At 41.1% G+C, this 18,550-nt stretch overlaps 2 protein-coding genes across 4 annotated transcripts in view; both read right to left on the bottom strand.

Moving 5' to 3' along the window:
* The window catches only part of osbpl5 (oxysterol binding protein-like 5), a 42,283-nt gene extending 30,201 nt beyond the window's left edge, over positions 1-12,082 (bottom strand). Inside the window, exons 1-4 of one of the 3 annotated variants that reach the window (XM_076088817.1) lie at positions 11,945-12,082; positions 10,146-10,304; positions 5,846-5,945; positions 2,009-2,070 (exon numbers count right to left, since the gene is read on the bottom strand). The gene's annotated coding sequence lies outside the window, so the exon portion shown is untranslated. The remainder of the gene's footprint in view (positions 1-2,008; positions 2,071-5,845; positions 5,946-10,145; positions 10,305-11,944) is intronic. The other 2 variants (XM_076088816.1, XM_076088818.1) reach the window with 2 other exon arrangements.
* Positions 12,083-14,642: 2,560 nt separating this feature from the next.
* Positions 14,643-18,550, bottom strand: part of LOC142947315 (receptor-type tyrosine-protein phosphatase eta-like) — a 32,690-nt gene continuing 28,782 nt past the window's right edge. Inside the window, exons 32-36 of the mRNA XM_076088815.1 lie at positions 18,264-18,398; positions 17,602-17,718; positions 17,030-17,190; positions 16,750-16,885; positions 14,643-16,625 (exon numbers count right to left, since the gene is read on the bottom strand). Coding sequence (XP_075944930.1) covers positions 16,464-16,625; positions 16,750-16,885; positions 17,030-17,190; positions 17,602-17,718; positions 18,264-18,398 — 711 coding nt within the window. The 3' untranslated portion in view covers positions 14,643-16,463. The remainder of the gene's footprint in view (positions 16,626-16,749; positions 16,886-17,029; positions 17,191-17,601; positions 17,719-18,263; positions 18,399-18,550) is intronic.

Here is an 18,550-nt window from a genome sequence, read left to right as displayed (position 1 = left end):
CCAGTTTGTCCTTTAGTTTAATTATGAAAGGCAACACCCTGAATGCATGACTTGTGCATCATGAGCCTGCTCCAGGCTAACATTAAGTAACAATACGTAGGCCTATGCAAATTCAGAATATGACCCATACAATAAATCTCATTGTCCCGTCCTATTCCTGTCACTGCACCTTCAATCGTCATTTTAAACTATGCTACATCAAGTAACCTGTTCATCAAATGATAAGTATTAGAGCCGTAGGAGAGACTAAATATAAAAAGGAGAGCAGTTAAGCTATTGACAAGAACTTCTATATTTGTATTCATGTTGTTATTCCTCTCCACAGCAAGTCAAAGACCAGGTAAACCAGTCTTTGAAATGAAATTAACATTCAGTATGTGCCATCAAGGCTGCTTGGTCATTATTATTTCAACACGTAAGACAGTGAGACAAAGAGACGGACATAAAGGTGACATTTTGGTATTTCAGTGTGCATATAGTGGTACGTCTTTCATTCAATAAACCACAGAGGATGAAAACAAGTTTACGGTTGAGTTGGTGGAGACACTGAATATGACAAAGTTCTGCTTTCTGCTTTCCAAATTGTGACCACAGTACTGCTGGTGTGGGGTAACTGGAAAAAACAACAACAGAGTGATTCACTGCTGATACGATAGTTTGGAAATTTAGAGAAAATTTAAGACACCCTCCATCTGTGTTGACCCACATTATTTTTTAAATTCTGCGCCCAGTAAATGGACACTACATCATGGCACAATCCTAAGCTTCATTAATGGAACGCAGAACAGATAAGGGAATTATGCAACTCGTCAGTCTGTAGACAGAAACATTAACTATAAAGTATTTATAACCATTATCTGAACATCATAGTACAACAGATAGTCTGAATGTGTGGCTTTTAAGGCAGAAAATAAAGTGAGGCAACAGTAGCCTGGGTGTGGGCTGCTTGGTACAGGTTGAGTCATTTTGCCTGGTTAATGCGTAATTTTCAGTTAAACCGCACAGGTCTCCATGCTGCCAACACATGCCAAAATAAACAGCTCGGGCAAGGCTGAATCCAAACGCTTCCTGACTGATATGAGCGGGCGAGTGGGTTTTTTTCATGACTGTACAGTTTTCTACCATCTTAGGGCTGGACGGAATAGCAAAGCAAACACAGCTTCAGGACACCAAAAGCATAGACCATTTCTATCGGTGTGATTCCACCAGACCAAAAGGAACCTTCTTTAACGGTAAGCTGGGTAAATTCGTCTGAGTACGTGTAGTACGAACGCCTGGTTTCAGTCTTCTCGCCCAATGGACAGATGTGGGTGTACAACTACACAACACGAAAGACTCTCGTACACGTATCCCTCCAGGAGAGACCAAAATACACAGTGGGCTCAGGATTGGAGGCTGAAATGAAAAATAGCAACTAGTCATTACACTTCCTTCCTCTGCCACTGTATGAAAGATCAACATGTGCTCCAGGCACACTGCCTGTTAAAGGGCTCTGCGTAACTGAAGTATCATTCTGGAGCCAACTGTCCTTGTGCAACCCTAAACATTTACTCCCTTCTAAACCCAATGAATCGGACACACCCTGTAAGCTGCTGATCTCAGTTCTGTCAAACTGTTTCTCCTCTTTCATTGCTGACACACAAAAAAAGTCACAAAACACAGCACAAATTCTGAGCACTAACTGACATTATGATCAAATAGCTGCAGAAAGCATGTACACGTAAAATGTAATAAAAACCGTCATAAACAGAAAGCACATCTACTTCTCGCTTCCCTAATTCTCTCTTCTGCTTAAAAAGAGAGTTATCCCTCGTGGAAACACAGAGTAGAAATAGTAGAAGTACTTTTGAAAGTAGAATGTTCAGAAAACGTTAACCTTGGAGTGTAACATGTGAATGGCAAACCATGTGATTAACTGAGGCTAGAAGAGATCGGCCAGCCAATTCCACTAAGTGTATGCATTATTAAGTCATTAAAGAGTGGCCTTGCAGGTGAGCGCTCAGCTTACCTTTCACCTGAGCCACGGGAGACACCGCATCCAGAAGCCTTTGTTGGAGCAGCCTGTCTCACCTTCGGAGATACAAAAAGTAAGAGTAAGGTTTCACTTTAACTCACACAGTACAAACAGACAGAAAAAAACGCCTCGCTCCTGGTGTCTGTCCTTCCCATGCTCCTCCTGATCGCACCACTGTGTTAAGGAGGAGGGTGGAGCCTCACTCCCAAGGGAGCTGCTAACATCTTTCCGGGCCAAATGCACAGTGTGTTTTCCACCTGAACGCATGCGCATGCGCATGCGCACGCACGCGCATGCGCATGCGCACGCACGCGCACACACACACACACACACACCACTCTCAGTCGGTCACAGAGCTAGTCAGTCTCCAGCTAACGTAGATGTGAACTACTCTAGCGGACTATCTTTCATCCAATCCAAAAATCATAGGTCATCCAAAGTAAGAGCAAAACTGATAGCACCTTTTTCATGGAAAGAAACAGGATTCTGTTCAGTGTGTGTGTTTACTCAGTCAACAGAAACACTGCGGCAGTTACAGCTCAAACAAACACAGACACTTACGGAGGACTACTAGTCTCACACTATAGAAACACACACCCTAGGAGGATGTGACTCCAGTCAGACTGAAGGAGTCTCACAGTACATTTTGAATCCACTTCTCATTTTAATCAAAATTTGGACTCTCATTCTAATTGGTTGCACTTGACTTACACTATATTGTTCATTGTTTACAGCTAAAATGCTGTTTTATTCTGGTCTTACTTTTGTTTTCCCTCGAAATGCCTCTTAATTCTGCCCGTGCATTAAAAAAAACAATGCGTTGTCTAACAGCTGGGATGTGTGATAAGCCACAAATCCAAAAACCAAAGCAAACAACACACACATCAATTCACACAGAAGCACGCACACAAGCAAAGCGCGCCACACACACACACACAGAAGCACGCACACAAGCAAAGCGCGCCACAAACACACACTTTCTAACAGATGCAAAGTCACATCCACAAATGCATTATTGTAATCACTCAACCCCAAGAGATTCAGTATTGCACCGGTTGTGCTGCAGGGAGACACACGCATGCCATTATGTTGTCACATCGTGGGGCTTATTCAATATGTACCTCTAAAGTACCGACATGAATCAACATTTGCACATTAGAAGTCTGTCTATGAAATGTAAACAACCAGTCCTGTTGCAGTGTACATCCATGGCCAAAAATGTCCCTTCATCATTTTATCCTGCTCGACGTTCGTGTGAAATTGCCACATTTAGCATAAGAATTATTGAATTATGGCCAAATATGTGTTTGTGTTTTGGGAGGTCACAGTGACCTAAATATGCAGAAATGTTCTCCAGAGATATCACGATAATGGGACAGACTTGAGGTCACTGTGATCTTGACCTTTGACAGTTCATCCTTGAGCCCAGGGGGGCGCCTCACGATTGCATTCAGAGGACTACGATGCGATTATAAAACGATTAGCGTTTCATCTTGCTGCATCAACATTTTCTATACATGATCTATTTTTGCTCACTGTGAGTATCTGCTATTTGTAAAACACTGCATATTTGTATTGATTTTTGTACCAGCTCCGATTTTGTACCAGCTCCGATACAAAAATAAGGCTTTCTCTGGAACGTGGTGAAACTGTACATGCAGTGATAAAGTGTGCGGGTACGATCACATAAGATTCTGTGTGATGGATGTCCACCCGTGGCGTGTTTCTACCATCCTACCTGCTTTCCTCAGTGATTCCTTGACTTTAGCTTTGGTTTGGTTGTAGAGTCAAGAAGAAGCAAAATGCTTCCACACGTTAGCTTTTAAGCCAGGGAGTGCCGATCGGATTGTATGCATATTCGGGTGCTCAAGCTTAGCCGCCAAAACCTTGGCATGGACCTCTGCTGATGACGCCCCAGTTAATGATCCAATGAGAAACCATAAAGTAAAATGGGTTGGGCAGCAGAGATGGGAATCTGTGCCTTTAAATCCTGTCACTGAGCAAAGGAGGAAGCACTAGAGTACGTCTAACCTAAATAAGAAGTGAACTGAGAGAGAATCCCTGAGCTGACAGTGCTTGAGGGGCAAAAACAAAGAGGGGGGGGGGGGGGGGGGGACGTAAGCCAAACACAGAAAGACACGGGGAAGAGGAAGTGATGCTCCAAGATCGGCTAAAAGGGCCATGCCATCCTCAAAATAACAAAAAGAGCACTTATTTCTATTTACACATTTATTCTGTCCGACACAAAAGAAGGATTTGTACGACGTGCACAAGAACAACAACGTGTACGAAGAGTAAAAAGTGAATGAAGACACTGTGACCCAGAATGTGGCATGGTTTGGATGGAAGGACTCAAACAACACCACTTTCTAACACTAACACACACACACACACACACACACTAGCTGTCCTACATTTTCTCATTCAGAGCAGAAGTCTCTTCTTGGGACCAATTCACAGCGCAACAAAACAAACTGCATGCCATGTAGACGTGCAAGAATATTTGAGGTGAGGTTGCATTCCCCACATGACCTGTATTCCTTTCTACCGTCACAATGCTGTCAAACAACATACCAATTGCTCACCAAAAAAACAACAACAAAAACATGGATTTCCCTCGATGCATTACTCTATAAATAGATTTTTGTGACGCCCAGAGCCGGGCATGCAGAAAGCGCTCTGCCCTGTGACAGCTGATATACAACACGATCACCTCCTGCAGAGGCTCGTAGTCTTTTACACTCAAATTGTACTCGTAGCTTCATGTAACGGGGCCAAATAAAACACAGCTGGGGAACAATTAGCCACACTAGCCCTCTAAGTGAAGACTATATGGTTATAGATGGGTTTAACTCTGCCACATGCATATTGTATAACCAGCGCTGTTCATGCCGCTTTGCAAGCATGCAACCAAGTAACATTTATATCTGAACACTGAGAGCTGGCCAACTTTCCCAGCAGAGAGCCAAGACTGACTCGTAGGAGGGGACCAGGCCAGATCTTGCCCACTGATTTATAGCTGCGTCTCTGGCTCGATTAAGGGAAACAACAGGGAAGGGTGAGGATATTACCATGATGCAAGAAGTATATGCTCCAACTGGGAGTATAGTAGTGGCTTTACACTGAGGCAAAACTGATAAGTGATAACAACTGGCTGGCATTGTGACACGTGGTTTTATTGATCCATTCAAAATAACCCCTAACATGAATGTGATACACAGTCCTTGCACTTTCACATCTGTCCTTCTACAGTGTTTGATTAGTGTTGTGCAAAATGTTCACCTAGGAAATCTCATTTAAAACAACATCCGATTAAAACGGTGCAACATCTGATTAAAACAAACTTCACTTCCTTCTCTATCCACGGGTTATTTATCTTAATGTAATCTGAAGCAGGTCACACATGGTTCTGCAGTGAAGGTAGATTAAAAGCCAAATATGAAGTAAAAATGTCTAGATCGGGTATTGTTGGCAATAGTGTCTATTCAATTCAATTCTGTTTGTATACTACAGTATATACATCATCTGCTGGAATTGTAATCCCTGTTTGAATTTTGACCAATTTGTTGCTGGATTAAAACGTTTTACACTTGAATTGTGTTTATTTTTTACCAAGTTACTGGTGTGAAATGTATTATTTTAACAATTAATACAAAAATCTGTAAATTTGTAAATCTGTACTAAGAAAAAGGTTGTAATGCAAAGTAAACAAACACAGTAGAGGAGTGCCTTACAGCACAACTATTAAAATCGATCTTGTTGTAAACATAAGCAATACGTGACATTAGTGTTGTACTTGACATTCTGTATAATAATTACCAAAATATTAACCTTGAATGGCAGTTCATCTTCACAAGTGAACTGGGGCTGTGAGCGGCCAGGTGTTTGAATCAGGCTGTGATCGCCGGGTTGTTCATTGAATGATTCTGACCTGAAGCAGAACAGAGAAGCAGCCTGGTGAGAGTTATAGTCTGCAAGGAGACAACAGAGTTAGGAGTCATAGGTATGATGTGGTTCTACTGAACCTCAGTACCAAATACAGTCTATTTTCAGTTCCCTCCATTGGTAGTGTCTGACCCGAGTTCAACCTAGGACGCGAGAAAAGCCGTGGACCAAATCAGATCCACCAATAATCCGCTTCACGGTGTGGTGCTTCCCACTGCTTGACATTTTACATATGGTGAGCACTGGATTACATGTCAGATATCAGGGCTTGAAATACCATATACACATGCACGGTAAATTTTGAGCTGTGCACGGAATTCTTGGCTCTACATGCGCCGGTGCACAAAAGTTCAAGGCTGCCAACCTTCACGCATTGACCGTGAGATTCACACAATCGACACTTTACACACTCTCTCTCCCGCCACACGTACATGTTCTCACGCAGTGAAAAACTCATTTGTAACTGATAATGTTGTGGCGCTAAAGAGGACGCTAACAGTGCACAGGCGGACAAGACAGAAGGTATTTCACTCAATGCTTTGAGGATTATTAAAGGGAAAGTTCAAGCTCAATTTACATTAACGGTCTAACATTCAGAATTTCTTCATATTTCATGCACCAGTGCATGTGCACAGAAAAATTAATACGTAGCATATGGGTATTCCTCTGCACATTTGAGGACATTCCTTATATTTCAATGTCTGGTTCAAAGTAGGAAGTAAAAAAATAAATAAATAAAAGAGAGACACCATCATTTATAACATCCCCAGTTTACAAAAAGGCTGGTGGAGCCACAATTGAACCAAAGCCATTAGCTTGATTTCAAGGTGACACTGATCAACCTCGAAAAGAAAGTTAAATGCCAAAAACAGCAACAGACTGTAAGCATTGCTGCATAAACAAAAACATAATCTTCTGTTTATCTAGGACGTGTTTATCGGAGCACAAAAGAGAGGAAGCGGGTTTGAAATGCACAAAGCAAGGAGTCACAAACACTGGAGGACGGGCGCACGGTGAAATAATTGCTGCAGCAACTGTTTAAGAAGTGTCCCTGAGCATTTTTGATTTGTTTCCTGTGTGACACTTGGTCACTGTTGGAATAGAATTGTGGGTAAAAGTCAAAGTTAAAACCCCTTCACATACAGGGGGTGAGTGTCAGAGGACGGTCCCATGTCATGGAAACCCTCCATGCTCTGAAACCCGAGGTCTTTCTTTAAAGCTTGAGGTGTTTCTTGCTTTCTTGGCAAAGGCAGCAACGACTAAGAGTCACAAGTATCACTTAACACATTTGTCACTTTCTCCTCTCACCTGACTACTCCATTAGGAAAACACGCTACACAGCCTCAGGAATATGATGCCAACACTTGGGTCTTCATTTTCTGAGGCAAAAGTTGTGACCCTACATTGATGGCTACAGATTTGTCCGCACAGAGCACCATAATGACCATCCAAAGAGGGCTTTTACAGGCTGACATTAAGCCCATGACGTAATCTAGCCTCTCAGCATCAACTCTCTCATAATAAAACACTCAATGTAATAAAAGTAAAACATCCCAGCTGTCAACTCAACACTGACACTGCGGCTTATCCCCTGGAACTGCAGATTATCAGCACTTGACACAGGGCGTCCACCGCGTCCATCACTCTCAAGGACTGGACGAGGTCCCTGTACAAGGCCAGCCGCTCAGAACTAAACAAATGTAGATTGTGACAAGGACATACAGTACGTGTGCCTTTGCCTACTTGTAAAGTAAGTAATTAGCAAAAAACTGAACAAAGTAGAGCCCGCAGTCTGAATACTCTCATAACATCTATTAACACAACGATGTAGCTATTCCATGTACACCAAACATGCAAGCGTGTACCATATACAAACATCATTAAAAAGGTGCAAGATTGAGAGCGTTTCAATTGCCACATGTCAACTTAATGCAGCGTGTGAATCTTTTGGGTTCAGAGTAAAGCTGGCAGCATTTACACGAGCAGTAGCTCCATACGTTAAGCTGGAGATGAGTGAGCGGTGGATATCGATTGCAGAGGCGCTAGCTACCGTGAGACAACACTCCAACCGCCACCGCCTGTGTTAAAAGAAGAGCCGTGGATCTATGGCGTTAAACCTTCTCTATAAATACACTCACCAGCTACCCAGCAGCCTAGACACATGTCAAGGGGTCAGGAGGTTAGCCACAAACCCTGTGTGTATGTGTATGTGTGTGTGTGTGTGTGTGTGTGTGTGTGTGCGCATGGTAAGCAAGAGACAAAGAATGAGGAACTGTGAGGTACAGAAATGTTTCTCTTTTCGCGTCCGAGTCATAAATATGGTTTCAGATGTCTTAAACAGTAACTGTTTATCTTTGTCACACTTTTGTAATAAGAACAGGGAAAGCTGCTTCCCCAGATTAATCTGGTACTAACACAAACGACTACTGTCCACAGACACTGCAGGGTGTTACAACGCTGGCGTCATAAGAAAAGCTAATACGTCCTATTATGTAATGTGTGATATCTACAAATAATGCCTCAAATGTTGGCTCCACTGTCTAGTATGCACTAGTTGATACTGTAGTATACTCTTGTTGAATTTAATGATGCAGTTATATCATAACCATGAGCATGGCAGCACTGTTGTATCGTGTTTACACAGATGAGGTTCCATTCTGTGGGAAAGGGACCTGTTTTTAGACCTAAAGGCCAACTTACAGCTGTTCAGTAACTTTGGACAAAAACACTCTGCGAGACCAAAGAAGGAGAAGGGAATCTTGGCACAACAGAGGATGCTAAAAGTGCCTTTGCTCTCTGGAGGCAGGGAGACAGATTCAATATGGAGCAGTATTAACCTAGTTTCCCCCAGTAGGCGTCGGGGAAAGCATTTATATCTCAGGGGAACTGGAAGTGCATTAAGCCATTTATCAAAGTCTGGAGTAGAACGCTTCCATTGTTAACAGCAGTCGCATTCAAACTACTAGTTTATAGGCCTCAGTATCTCTGGGAAAATGACTTTTTACACTTGTCACATGCGGACAATCAACTTTCTGCTTTTTAATAGAGTGAGGTGACACTATCTTTGACTATATTACCTGCTTAGAAACTGCTTTGGTACATTATTTCCTCCTTGTACTGATATTTTGTACTTTGAAATTCTGAAAAAAAAAGCTTCACTTATCATTGCCATTTGAGATTAGATATTATCAGTGGCCATGGCAGTGTGCATGAAGAGGGTAGACACACAGAGCACAAGGTGGAATATTGCAGAAGCAGGAGAATTTACATGATTAGACGACGACAACAACTCAGAACAGTCAGCTTTGAATACATTTAGTCAATCAAACAAACGTCTGAATCATTAAGAGGAACAAATAAACGTCATTACAGCTCTGACACAACATCTGAGCTAAAAATAGAGCAGTGATTCTCCAACCTGTTGAATGAACAGGAAGTCCAGTAAAGTAAGAGTCAACCTGGTTTGAAGAAAGATTTGGCAATAAATTCCCCAATGGTTGGGCTTCTATGTCTTCTTACAGTGGATATTAGAGACTAGAGCGGAGATGATGGGGGGGGGGGGGGGGGGGGGAGAGAGGACATGTGACAAAGGTCCCCAGCTGGACACAAACCAGAGACACTACAGTTAGCGTCTTAAACAACAAGCCAGCGGGTTGCTTCTCCTATTGAGTATTTCTCAGAGCACAGCATGGAAGTTGGGACATCTGTTGCCGTGTCTTCCTGCTAGAAAAAGCAACGATTTAAAAAGAAAACAACAGCACTAACCACCCACAGTAACAGCTCAAACAGCTCTTCACCTTCTCACCGCCCTTCATCCTCTTCCCTTCATTCACTGCTCCTCTCTCCCAATTTGTCATTCACGGCAGAGCAAAGCCACAGCTCGAGTTGATAGGCTTAAGGACCAACACCATTAAATTTCGCCACCTGATTAGCGGAAGGTAGACCGTCACACGTGGTCTGATCAGACTTCGGACTTCCCCCCCAATCATCATAAAATCTAGCCCGTGTTGGAAAAGCTCAGGAAAAATATAATAGACATTGATTTGTTTGGTTATGGAGGATTAAGGCTGAATCTAATGAAGGGCATTAGACATGGAGTATTTAAAGCAGACTTGATTAAAACCAGGTATGCAAATAGGAGCAGACTGTCGGTATTGATCTCATGACCTACTTCTATTCCAGTCACCTTCAAAAGCCTGATGCGTTTCCATCCCCGCTATTGACACCACTTGCAGTCCGGCATATTACGCTCGTTCGATACGAGATCAATCTTTGTCCGGCGCCAGTCTGACAGAGAGTGCTAGAACACTGTATATCAGGCCTTCGTTGCTTCGTATGACCCACTCTGAAAAATGGAGTCAGTTGAAAGTACAGACAGATCGCAGAAACACGGAGACAACAAAGCAAGGACTTGACAGAGCTTTGACAAAAAGAGAAAGTGGGGAACAAGAGGACGACTGTTAAACTGTCTTTTCTCAGTCAGCTGCAATTTTCCCAAACATCACCTGACATTTCACTTCCAGCACTCCGGTAATCATTTCCTCTTGGATAGCCTTCTTGTGAGCTGTTATTATTTTTTTTTTTTTGTATTTCGAGTGACACATTCCAGTAACCTTCAAAACTATTAACTAAAGTGCACTTCTGTGCTATTCTCTTCTTCAGCAAAGCCCGACTCCACATAATACTACACGATTAAAGATGATGAGCTCTTCTATCTTTATCGGCACTGGGAATAGACAGAGATGGACGAGGCCAAGTGGCATCGTTAAATCTCCACATTTAGTCATTATCTCGTCAAGATATCGAATACTACAAGTTCAGTCTGGCCCATACTGGACGTATTTTAAATGTCCTTAAACATTTACAGGTATTTCTGTACTGTAATGTCTTGTTAATTATCTAGTGACATATACGCTGGTACCAATATGTCTGCAATAAGACAATATTGCCCAATTTATCAGTCTAGTTCTAATCACAACACCTCATTTCTAGTAAGTGATATCATTAAGGCTGTTTTTTGCTTAGTTTTGTATAGTCTATCACACACAAATAAATCAATATTACCTAGTGCTCTAAATAGTAATTGAGAAAGGTCTCTGCAGATGTTGACATATCATGATGTGCTGGTAAAGAACGTGTCAAAGGTTACAGCTTTGGCATTACACCGGAAACTGGAGTTTAACCGGGATGTCTCAGCCTGAATATATACATTTAAATGTCTACCAGCCTCACCACGCTTTAGAGTCATGTGCACGCTGCATTATGTCGCTACACACTGCATCCTACACGTCGCGCCCTGCATGGAATTTCGACGATGTACTCGTACTACGATTCCTTTAAGAAGCATTGAATACTATGATTATTCCTCTTGTTATATGGGATAACAGTTAACGTTATCCATTTTTGATGGGTCCAGTTTACCAATTCCGTTACACTTGAAGCGGGTGATGGCAGGATGGTGAAACCAATGAATATTAGGGAGACCCACGGGTGGGGGTGTGGTAGCGCTCCTTGACACGAGCACCCGAGACATCGGCTACGTTTCACGGTTGCCATTCAAACAAGTGACAGCCGAGATGCAGCCGCATGGGGTCCGGTGTGCTAACGTGGTGATGAGGGTCTACTTTACGTGGTGATGAGGGTCTACTTTACGTGGTGATGAGGGTTTACTTTACGCAGCTAGCTTGTAAGATGTGCCACTACCCGACCACACGGCACGCCGCACAGACGCAGATAATGTTACTATCGCCACTGACCAAATTCCTCCAAATAATGCCACGTTACGACACTCAAATTACCGTAAAATCCTCCTACATGTACCAGTTAATGCTATCCGAGCTCCGCTAGCTAGCGTACGTTAGCACATCCAACGTACGTTAGTTGAAGAAACACAAGCCCCGTCCGCTAAAAATAGCGAGTTCAGTGTCCCTCGACGCGTCGGCGTCATGTAGTAAAGAGAGCCGTTAAATGTAACGTTAAACTCACGGTGTGGACCAGAGCGTCGCTCATGCAGTTGTGCCCGAGCCTCCTTCTCTGCCCAGCGTCATAGCACGGGACCGTGTGAGATGGCTGGATAGAGGGGGACGGTTGTGGTCGGCTGGAGGAGAAGTTTCAACATGGAGAGTGTGGAGCGGACTGGATCCTGCTGCTGCGGTTCATCTGGCTGCTGCTGCTGCTGCTGCTGCACAAGGGAGCCACGGCGACACCTGTGGCGGCAGCAGCGTACGACACCTGCTGCGTGTTTCTGTGTAGACGTTAACATGGAGATGAAGCACTTATATGATAACTTATCATACATTTATTATCACATAGGAAGTATTTAAGCTCAATTGTTTGTGATGTTGTAGAGTATTTACAACTTGTCAAGATCATCATTCAACATGTTATAAAGCCTCAAACTGGATAGAAACATCTTGAATAAAGAACTGTATTTCACAGTGGTGCATAAAGTATAAAGATTTGTATCTTAAATGTAACACTACACAATGTGAAAGTACTCCATTAGAAGTAAAAGTCATGCATACTGTTACAGCCCGACGCAAAGGCTGCAGCACAAATGGTAGACCAGACCTGATTAAAAGTAATAATGGGCATTTATTTTCAAAGTAACCAAAAAGAACACAACAAACATGGAAAGACAGTAGTGTAGCCTGCGTGTAAAAACAAAAGGCTGACGTAATCAAAACCAAAAAGCAGCCATGCCAGCCAAGGAAGAAGGAGAACTCCTTTTATAGTGGTCAGCTTTTGACCCAAGTGTGGTTGGGCAGCACAATGGCCCCTGGTCTGAGTGTTTCTTATCTGATTGGATTGTTATTACTGTTGCATTAACATATGGGTTACACCTTAACGGTTGCAGATAAGAAGGTCGATGCAAGAACCCTGCATAGATGTGTGGTTGTGTGTTATTCTACTTAATCGGGCACAATTCCTAATTTTTGGCTGTTTTTTATGTTTCAAAAGACAGCAAACAAAAAAAAAAGAAATATCGTCTCAATCATGGTGGATCTACTGGCACATACGCATTTGAACACATCATTACATTTGGATCACCCAGTTGTTTTTTGTCCTATTTTGATTTTCTATTCGCAGGTTGGATTTCTGACGTCTCTCTGCAACGCACAGCATAGCAAGAAAAAGACATTCAAATGCCACATCTATTTTGAGATCCAATTTATTGATCTGAGAGACATGAAATAAGGATGATGAGTGAGAAAAATGTTTACAGCTCAGCTTACTGAGCCAACACGCTGACAAAATGTTATAGTACCACCATGCCAGGAGTGCCCTCTGTGTGAAAAGGATTGCCCTGAAAAACACCTCCATATTGCACCATAACCCCCCCACCCCCGAGTGTAGGCCTGATGTGAGCTGTACAATTAGAACATTTTAAAGTCTCTGTGTATAAGGCTTTTACTTCATGTAGTAAGAAACAGAAATGCATTACTTATTCATCCTTTGAGGGTGCACTTAGCTACCTACAACCTCAAAGTCTGAATAATGCAGAGGTGTACCAGCTCAGTCCTCCTCTGCAGAATGCAGCATATTCTATTATTTGCTTCTTTTTGATCTTCCCATTTGACTGAAGTAATTCAGAAACTATATTTCACAACGAAGGTATCAGCCGTGCAGCGTCTTGTGTAGCTGTCACACCGATTGTGCAAGGATTTGTTTTTAATGATTGTATCTTGTAAAATGATACACAACACAGATTATACAATATGCTGTGTGACATCAGCATCAGATTGGACTACATGTAAAAGCAGCGTTATGAATTGATTTTATCGAGAGTTAAACAAATAAATATATTTGTTATATTTCTTTGAAATAAACATATTATTTGCTAAATGTTTAGGTTAAGGTGTATTGGTCCTGTTAAGTTTAACATATTGAACTCTTCCACAACTAACGTTAGCTACAATACAAAATGGTTGTAAAATGTAACGGTACCAGCTGATTATGGGTAATTAGCTGCAGAACACCTGACACATATTTGACACCGAGGGATTCATTTGAGCCGAAAACTGTCATAAAATGGTTTTAACTTTCAGCCAGCTAGAAAATGTAACACCTAAAAATACAGGAAATTGTTAATTAATAGGAAAAACTGCATGCAACTATACACAGAGACAGAGAATACTTAGTTAATGTGTTTTATATTAAACTACGGGCCACGTGATTCCAACTGGAAAAGGGAAATCTGGAGTTCGTCGACTATTAAAATTGCACTTGAATTTGATTTTTTTGCAATCAGCTTAGTTTATAAAATGTTATTGAACTGAATTACTCTTATTAAATAAACCTAGTATTCTGAATCAACAATAAATAAGCATGTTAAGGATTAGGCTGAATTAAGTTTGTCTTGTCGTTGAGAGATGGAGACAGATTATTAAATATCAAAGCTTGATGTATCATTGGCCCTGTGAATGTTTACCAGATAAAAAGGTTTTTCCAAATGGCGATCTGAGTAATTATGTACATAGAATGGTTTTATTTTAAAAAGTACCAATTCTTCATCCTACACATAGCAAATAAACACCAACTACCAGATTTTACAATGTGCAGTGATGAGTCCTATGAGTTTAAAATATATCTCCGTATATCTTACAGGCCAAATCTGTAAATGACCGTGATTATGTTGACTATGATCACCATAGTCTAGCTAAGACAGACGTTTACACGAGGATGGAGAGAAACATAACTTTAATCTTTGTAAGAAACCCACTGTGTTTGTTAATAATATATAATATTTATATCTATCAACCATCTCAATACCAACACCTTCAAGGTGTTGCTAAATCCATGGAAGAACACATAACTTAAAACCTGTAAGATTAACTAAAGATGCTAAGAATTTCCTGAGAGCGCATTTTATACAATTTGAAAAAAAAATCCACATTTGCTTCTTACAACATGAACACAAATTTCAAAATTGTATGACTATCAAAAAACAAGATTGCATTAGGTGAGAGTAAAAAGCTTGTTGGGTTCTAGTAAATGAGAGGGTTCACACACTGATTCAAACCACACACCACATAGCCGTACATAAATGTGGGGTAAAAACGTAGCAACATCTTTAATCCCATAGTTTTACAGATTCAAGGGTAGACAAATATTAAATCCTGTCTCCTTTTACATTTATTTGCATTGTACCAGCAAGCATCTCATAAAGCATTTAAAAAACATCCTACAACTTTGTGACTATTTGCCTGTTTTCATCAAGTGCTTTCAATGGACATTATTCAAAAATATCTACAGACTAACCACACAATTAAATATCCTTTTAAAAAAAGCGTGCCTGCCTCATGGAAAATGCTGAAAACAGAGCTTCTCTGGTGATTTCAATGTCACAGACAGACCAGATATGCGGCAGGAAGTGACATAACATGATTGTTTCTTTGAGGAATGTACAATGTAGAGAAGGACATGAACAAAACAAAAACAACGGGCCGTGTGACCTTCTTCAAAGGACGCACTTGTACAGTATGGATACCTCCCCAGCAAAATGTTCAGCTGTCATTGTTTTAAGTTCCTGAGCTTTTGTTTTTTTGCGATCCATCTCTTTAATCAAAAGAATAAAATTACCTCAGTAAAATTGTAAAATACGAATATTGGGCGAAGAGCAAAGTGTTAGCAAAACAGTTTCACAAAGCACTGGCCAGAATGTAATCAAGGATACGAAAATATCTGTACAGTTAAAAAAGTGGACAGTGTATAGAAAGACAAATGCATCCAGTGCATTATTCACTACAGTGCATTCACATACTAAAGTCTCTACAACAAACAAACAAAACTCCTTCATTAGAAGACATTGCACGTTTCAAATTTGCTTAAGAGGTTCAAAAAGAATTGATTGGACGTTCTGACAAACTTAAGGTTTCCGTAACAAGGCAATATCAAAACAGTCCCTGTTTGCCTTTTTCAGTTTAAGACTAAAACAATGGAGTGCCACCTACTGGCAATAAAGCATACAGGTTTTAAAAAGGCACATAGTATTCATACCCGCAATTCTTTGTACAAGGCAAATCCGAAGGTTCAAAATTAAAAGATGTTCTTTGTCAAAAGTGTCTGTAATAATATCTATACAGCATCCAACATATTACCTGAGCAGAAAACGTCATCATCTGTAAGTCATATACAGTAGTAAACAAGCTGAACTAGAAACTGAGCAATACAAAAACCTGCAGTTATAAGAGAGAGAGAGAAATAATCTTATATTTGACCAAAGTTTACAAATAATCCAAATATTATTGGTCAGTGATTATGTCCCCGGTTGTATCTCCATATACAGCTCCCTTCTTTATCAAACATTCAACATTTTCAACTAATAAATACCCCCAAAATAAGGGTTTGAATCCAGAAAGCTACAAGATTCTTAAAAAAAAGCGTGACAGTTATAAAAAATAAATATAGCGCAATCACTTAAAAGCGTTCCTTTTGCAAATGTCTGCTCATTTTCTTGCTAAGCATAAAGAGAGAAGTAGAAGACCTGAGTGTTTTCTCGGGCCTATGCATTATAGTATGGTCCGCCTTTGGGGGACCCTGTTTTTGGATCTATGTTCTCATAAATAGAGAGTGCAGCACTGTTTTGGTAGATTAGATCCACATTGGTTCCAGTTCTTGATCTGATGATGTCCACAGCACACTGGTTTAAGAACACATACTGGTCCTGCAGGGATATCAAATATAAAAAGTTCACTGAGGTGCAGCATGCTTTATGAACTCTTCACATATTTCAAACAACATGTGCAGTGTGACAATTGTAACAAAAAACGTATGTGACTGTGTCCCACCTCTGTCTGCACCATAAGGGGCCGGTGCATGCGCAGATCGTGGATGATGCCGTACACGTCCACAATATTTTCCCTTTCAATCTGGAAGATCAAACGGTCGATGGCTATGAGGGTACCTGTGCGTCCAACGCCAGCACTGAGTGTAGACAACGTAGACGCACAGACAAGGAGGGGGTGAGGGAAAGAATATCAGATTAATCTTATCATAGTTTCTGTTGTATAGAATTGAAGGTAAAAATGTGTATGTGTGTGTGTGCGTGCGTGTGTGTGTGTGTCGGACCTGCAGTGGACAACAGTCGGAGAGTGTCTGGAGTATTGGTCCATGTGCTCTCTGACCAAGTGTCTGAAGCTGATGAGGAGCTCTGTGGTTTGTGGCACTCCGTGATCTGGCCAGGCTGTGAAGTGGAAGTGACGTACCGAACGGGTCTCTGCTGTTTTTACCTAAAGGACAAACAGGCACACAAACTCAAAATAGCTGCGACTAAGAAATCAACGTGTACGGATTCTTGAAAATGTATATGATTTCAATATTTCACTTAATTTACAGACACAGGCTGTCCATTCAGAGACAGACATTTTCACTATTATTGACAAGTAATACTGTTTTTACATTGCAATTTATCGGTTGCAAGGATTCACCTTTGAATACAATGTTCCTTTTCATCAGACTCATATTTTTAACAAGGGTTCAGTAGGGTGTTGTTAGTTAACTTATAGAGTTGGTTTGGCTGTACGTATTCCAAACTAAAGGTGTTAAATAAGCACTGATAGGTGATGTCGTTTACTGTGTTCATATTTCCTCCCCTCAAAAAAATATTTTTTCGTTGGCATATGTAGCATCTCACCACTCACATTTTTAATGTCAAAGTCCCTGATGGTCCAGTCTTCAAGTTCTATTTCAGAGGTTGTTGTCACAGTAATGTTTTCAAAGTGCTTGGTGCCATGATCCCAGTATTGCTCGCATTTCACCTGGAAACGAAAGACAATTGTTTCGTTGTAACAGACTCACAGTACTCAGAATTCATAATTAGAATACAGAAAGCTACATTACATTTAAAAACACCAGTATTAACAGTACCTGTACATTTTAAAGAGAAAACTTTGTTTTTCATATTAAGAGCATTTCAAACCAGCAAGGCAACACTTTGGTATTTCTGTCAATCAGCCGTACTGCTAGTTTTAGGTTATATTTAAAAAGACACCTTTAATGCATTGACTTGGCTATTTTTTGCTTCAACCCATTCAAAATGTTTAAGAATACACAGTGTGAGATGTGGAATTGTATCATACGTTTGATATAATTGTCTTTTCACATGTTTGTATGCATGTTACTGCTTTACATTAATATCTTCACTTAAAGAGGGAGACAAACAGATGTTGATGATGGTGCGCAATTTCTCTAACATGAAGGATGCGTTCATGGTTAGTGATCCCATTAGGGATGAGACATTCACAACAGTATGACGGCTAACACTAAGGAAGACATAAGGTGTGTGTGTGTCACTGCTACTCACTCGTCCCTGTTCATTACAGCGTGTCAGCATGACCAGAGTCTGTACGTTCTTCTCCCAGATCATCCTCCAGAACTCGTTGACTGTGGTGGGCAAAGGACCCTGAGCAGCGATATACTCCTTCCTGGAGTTGAAACCCTGTCAAATAAAACAAAAACCCGGACACATAACACAAACGTCCATCCAGTTTTCTAGGAGGTTCTCAAGTGTTTCATAAATCCCTTTGGTTGGAGGTGGTGTAGTTTGAGTATCATTAAGGCGTGAAGCAAAAGAATGAGCAGTTATGTTGT

Source organism: Anarhichas minor, unplaced genomic scaffold, assembly GCF_050575085.1.
Source record: "Anarhichas minor isolate MPS153535 unplaced genomic scaffold, ASM5057508v1 ptg000011l, whole genome shotgun sequence".
NCBI lineage: Eukaryota > Metazoa > Chordata > Actinopteri > Perciformes > Anarhichadidae > Anarhichas > Anarhichas minor.
The sequence above is the reverse complement of the archived record's forward strand: the minus strand, read 5'-3'. Positions and strand labels throughout refer to the sequence as shown.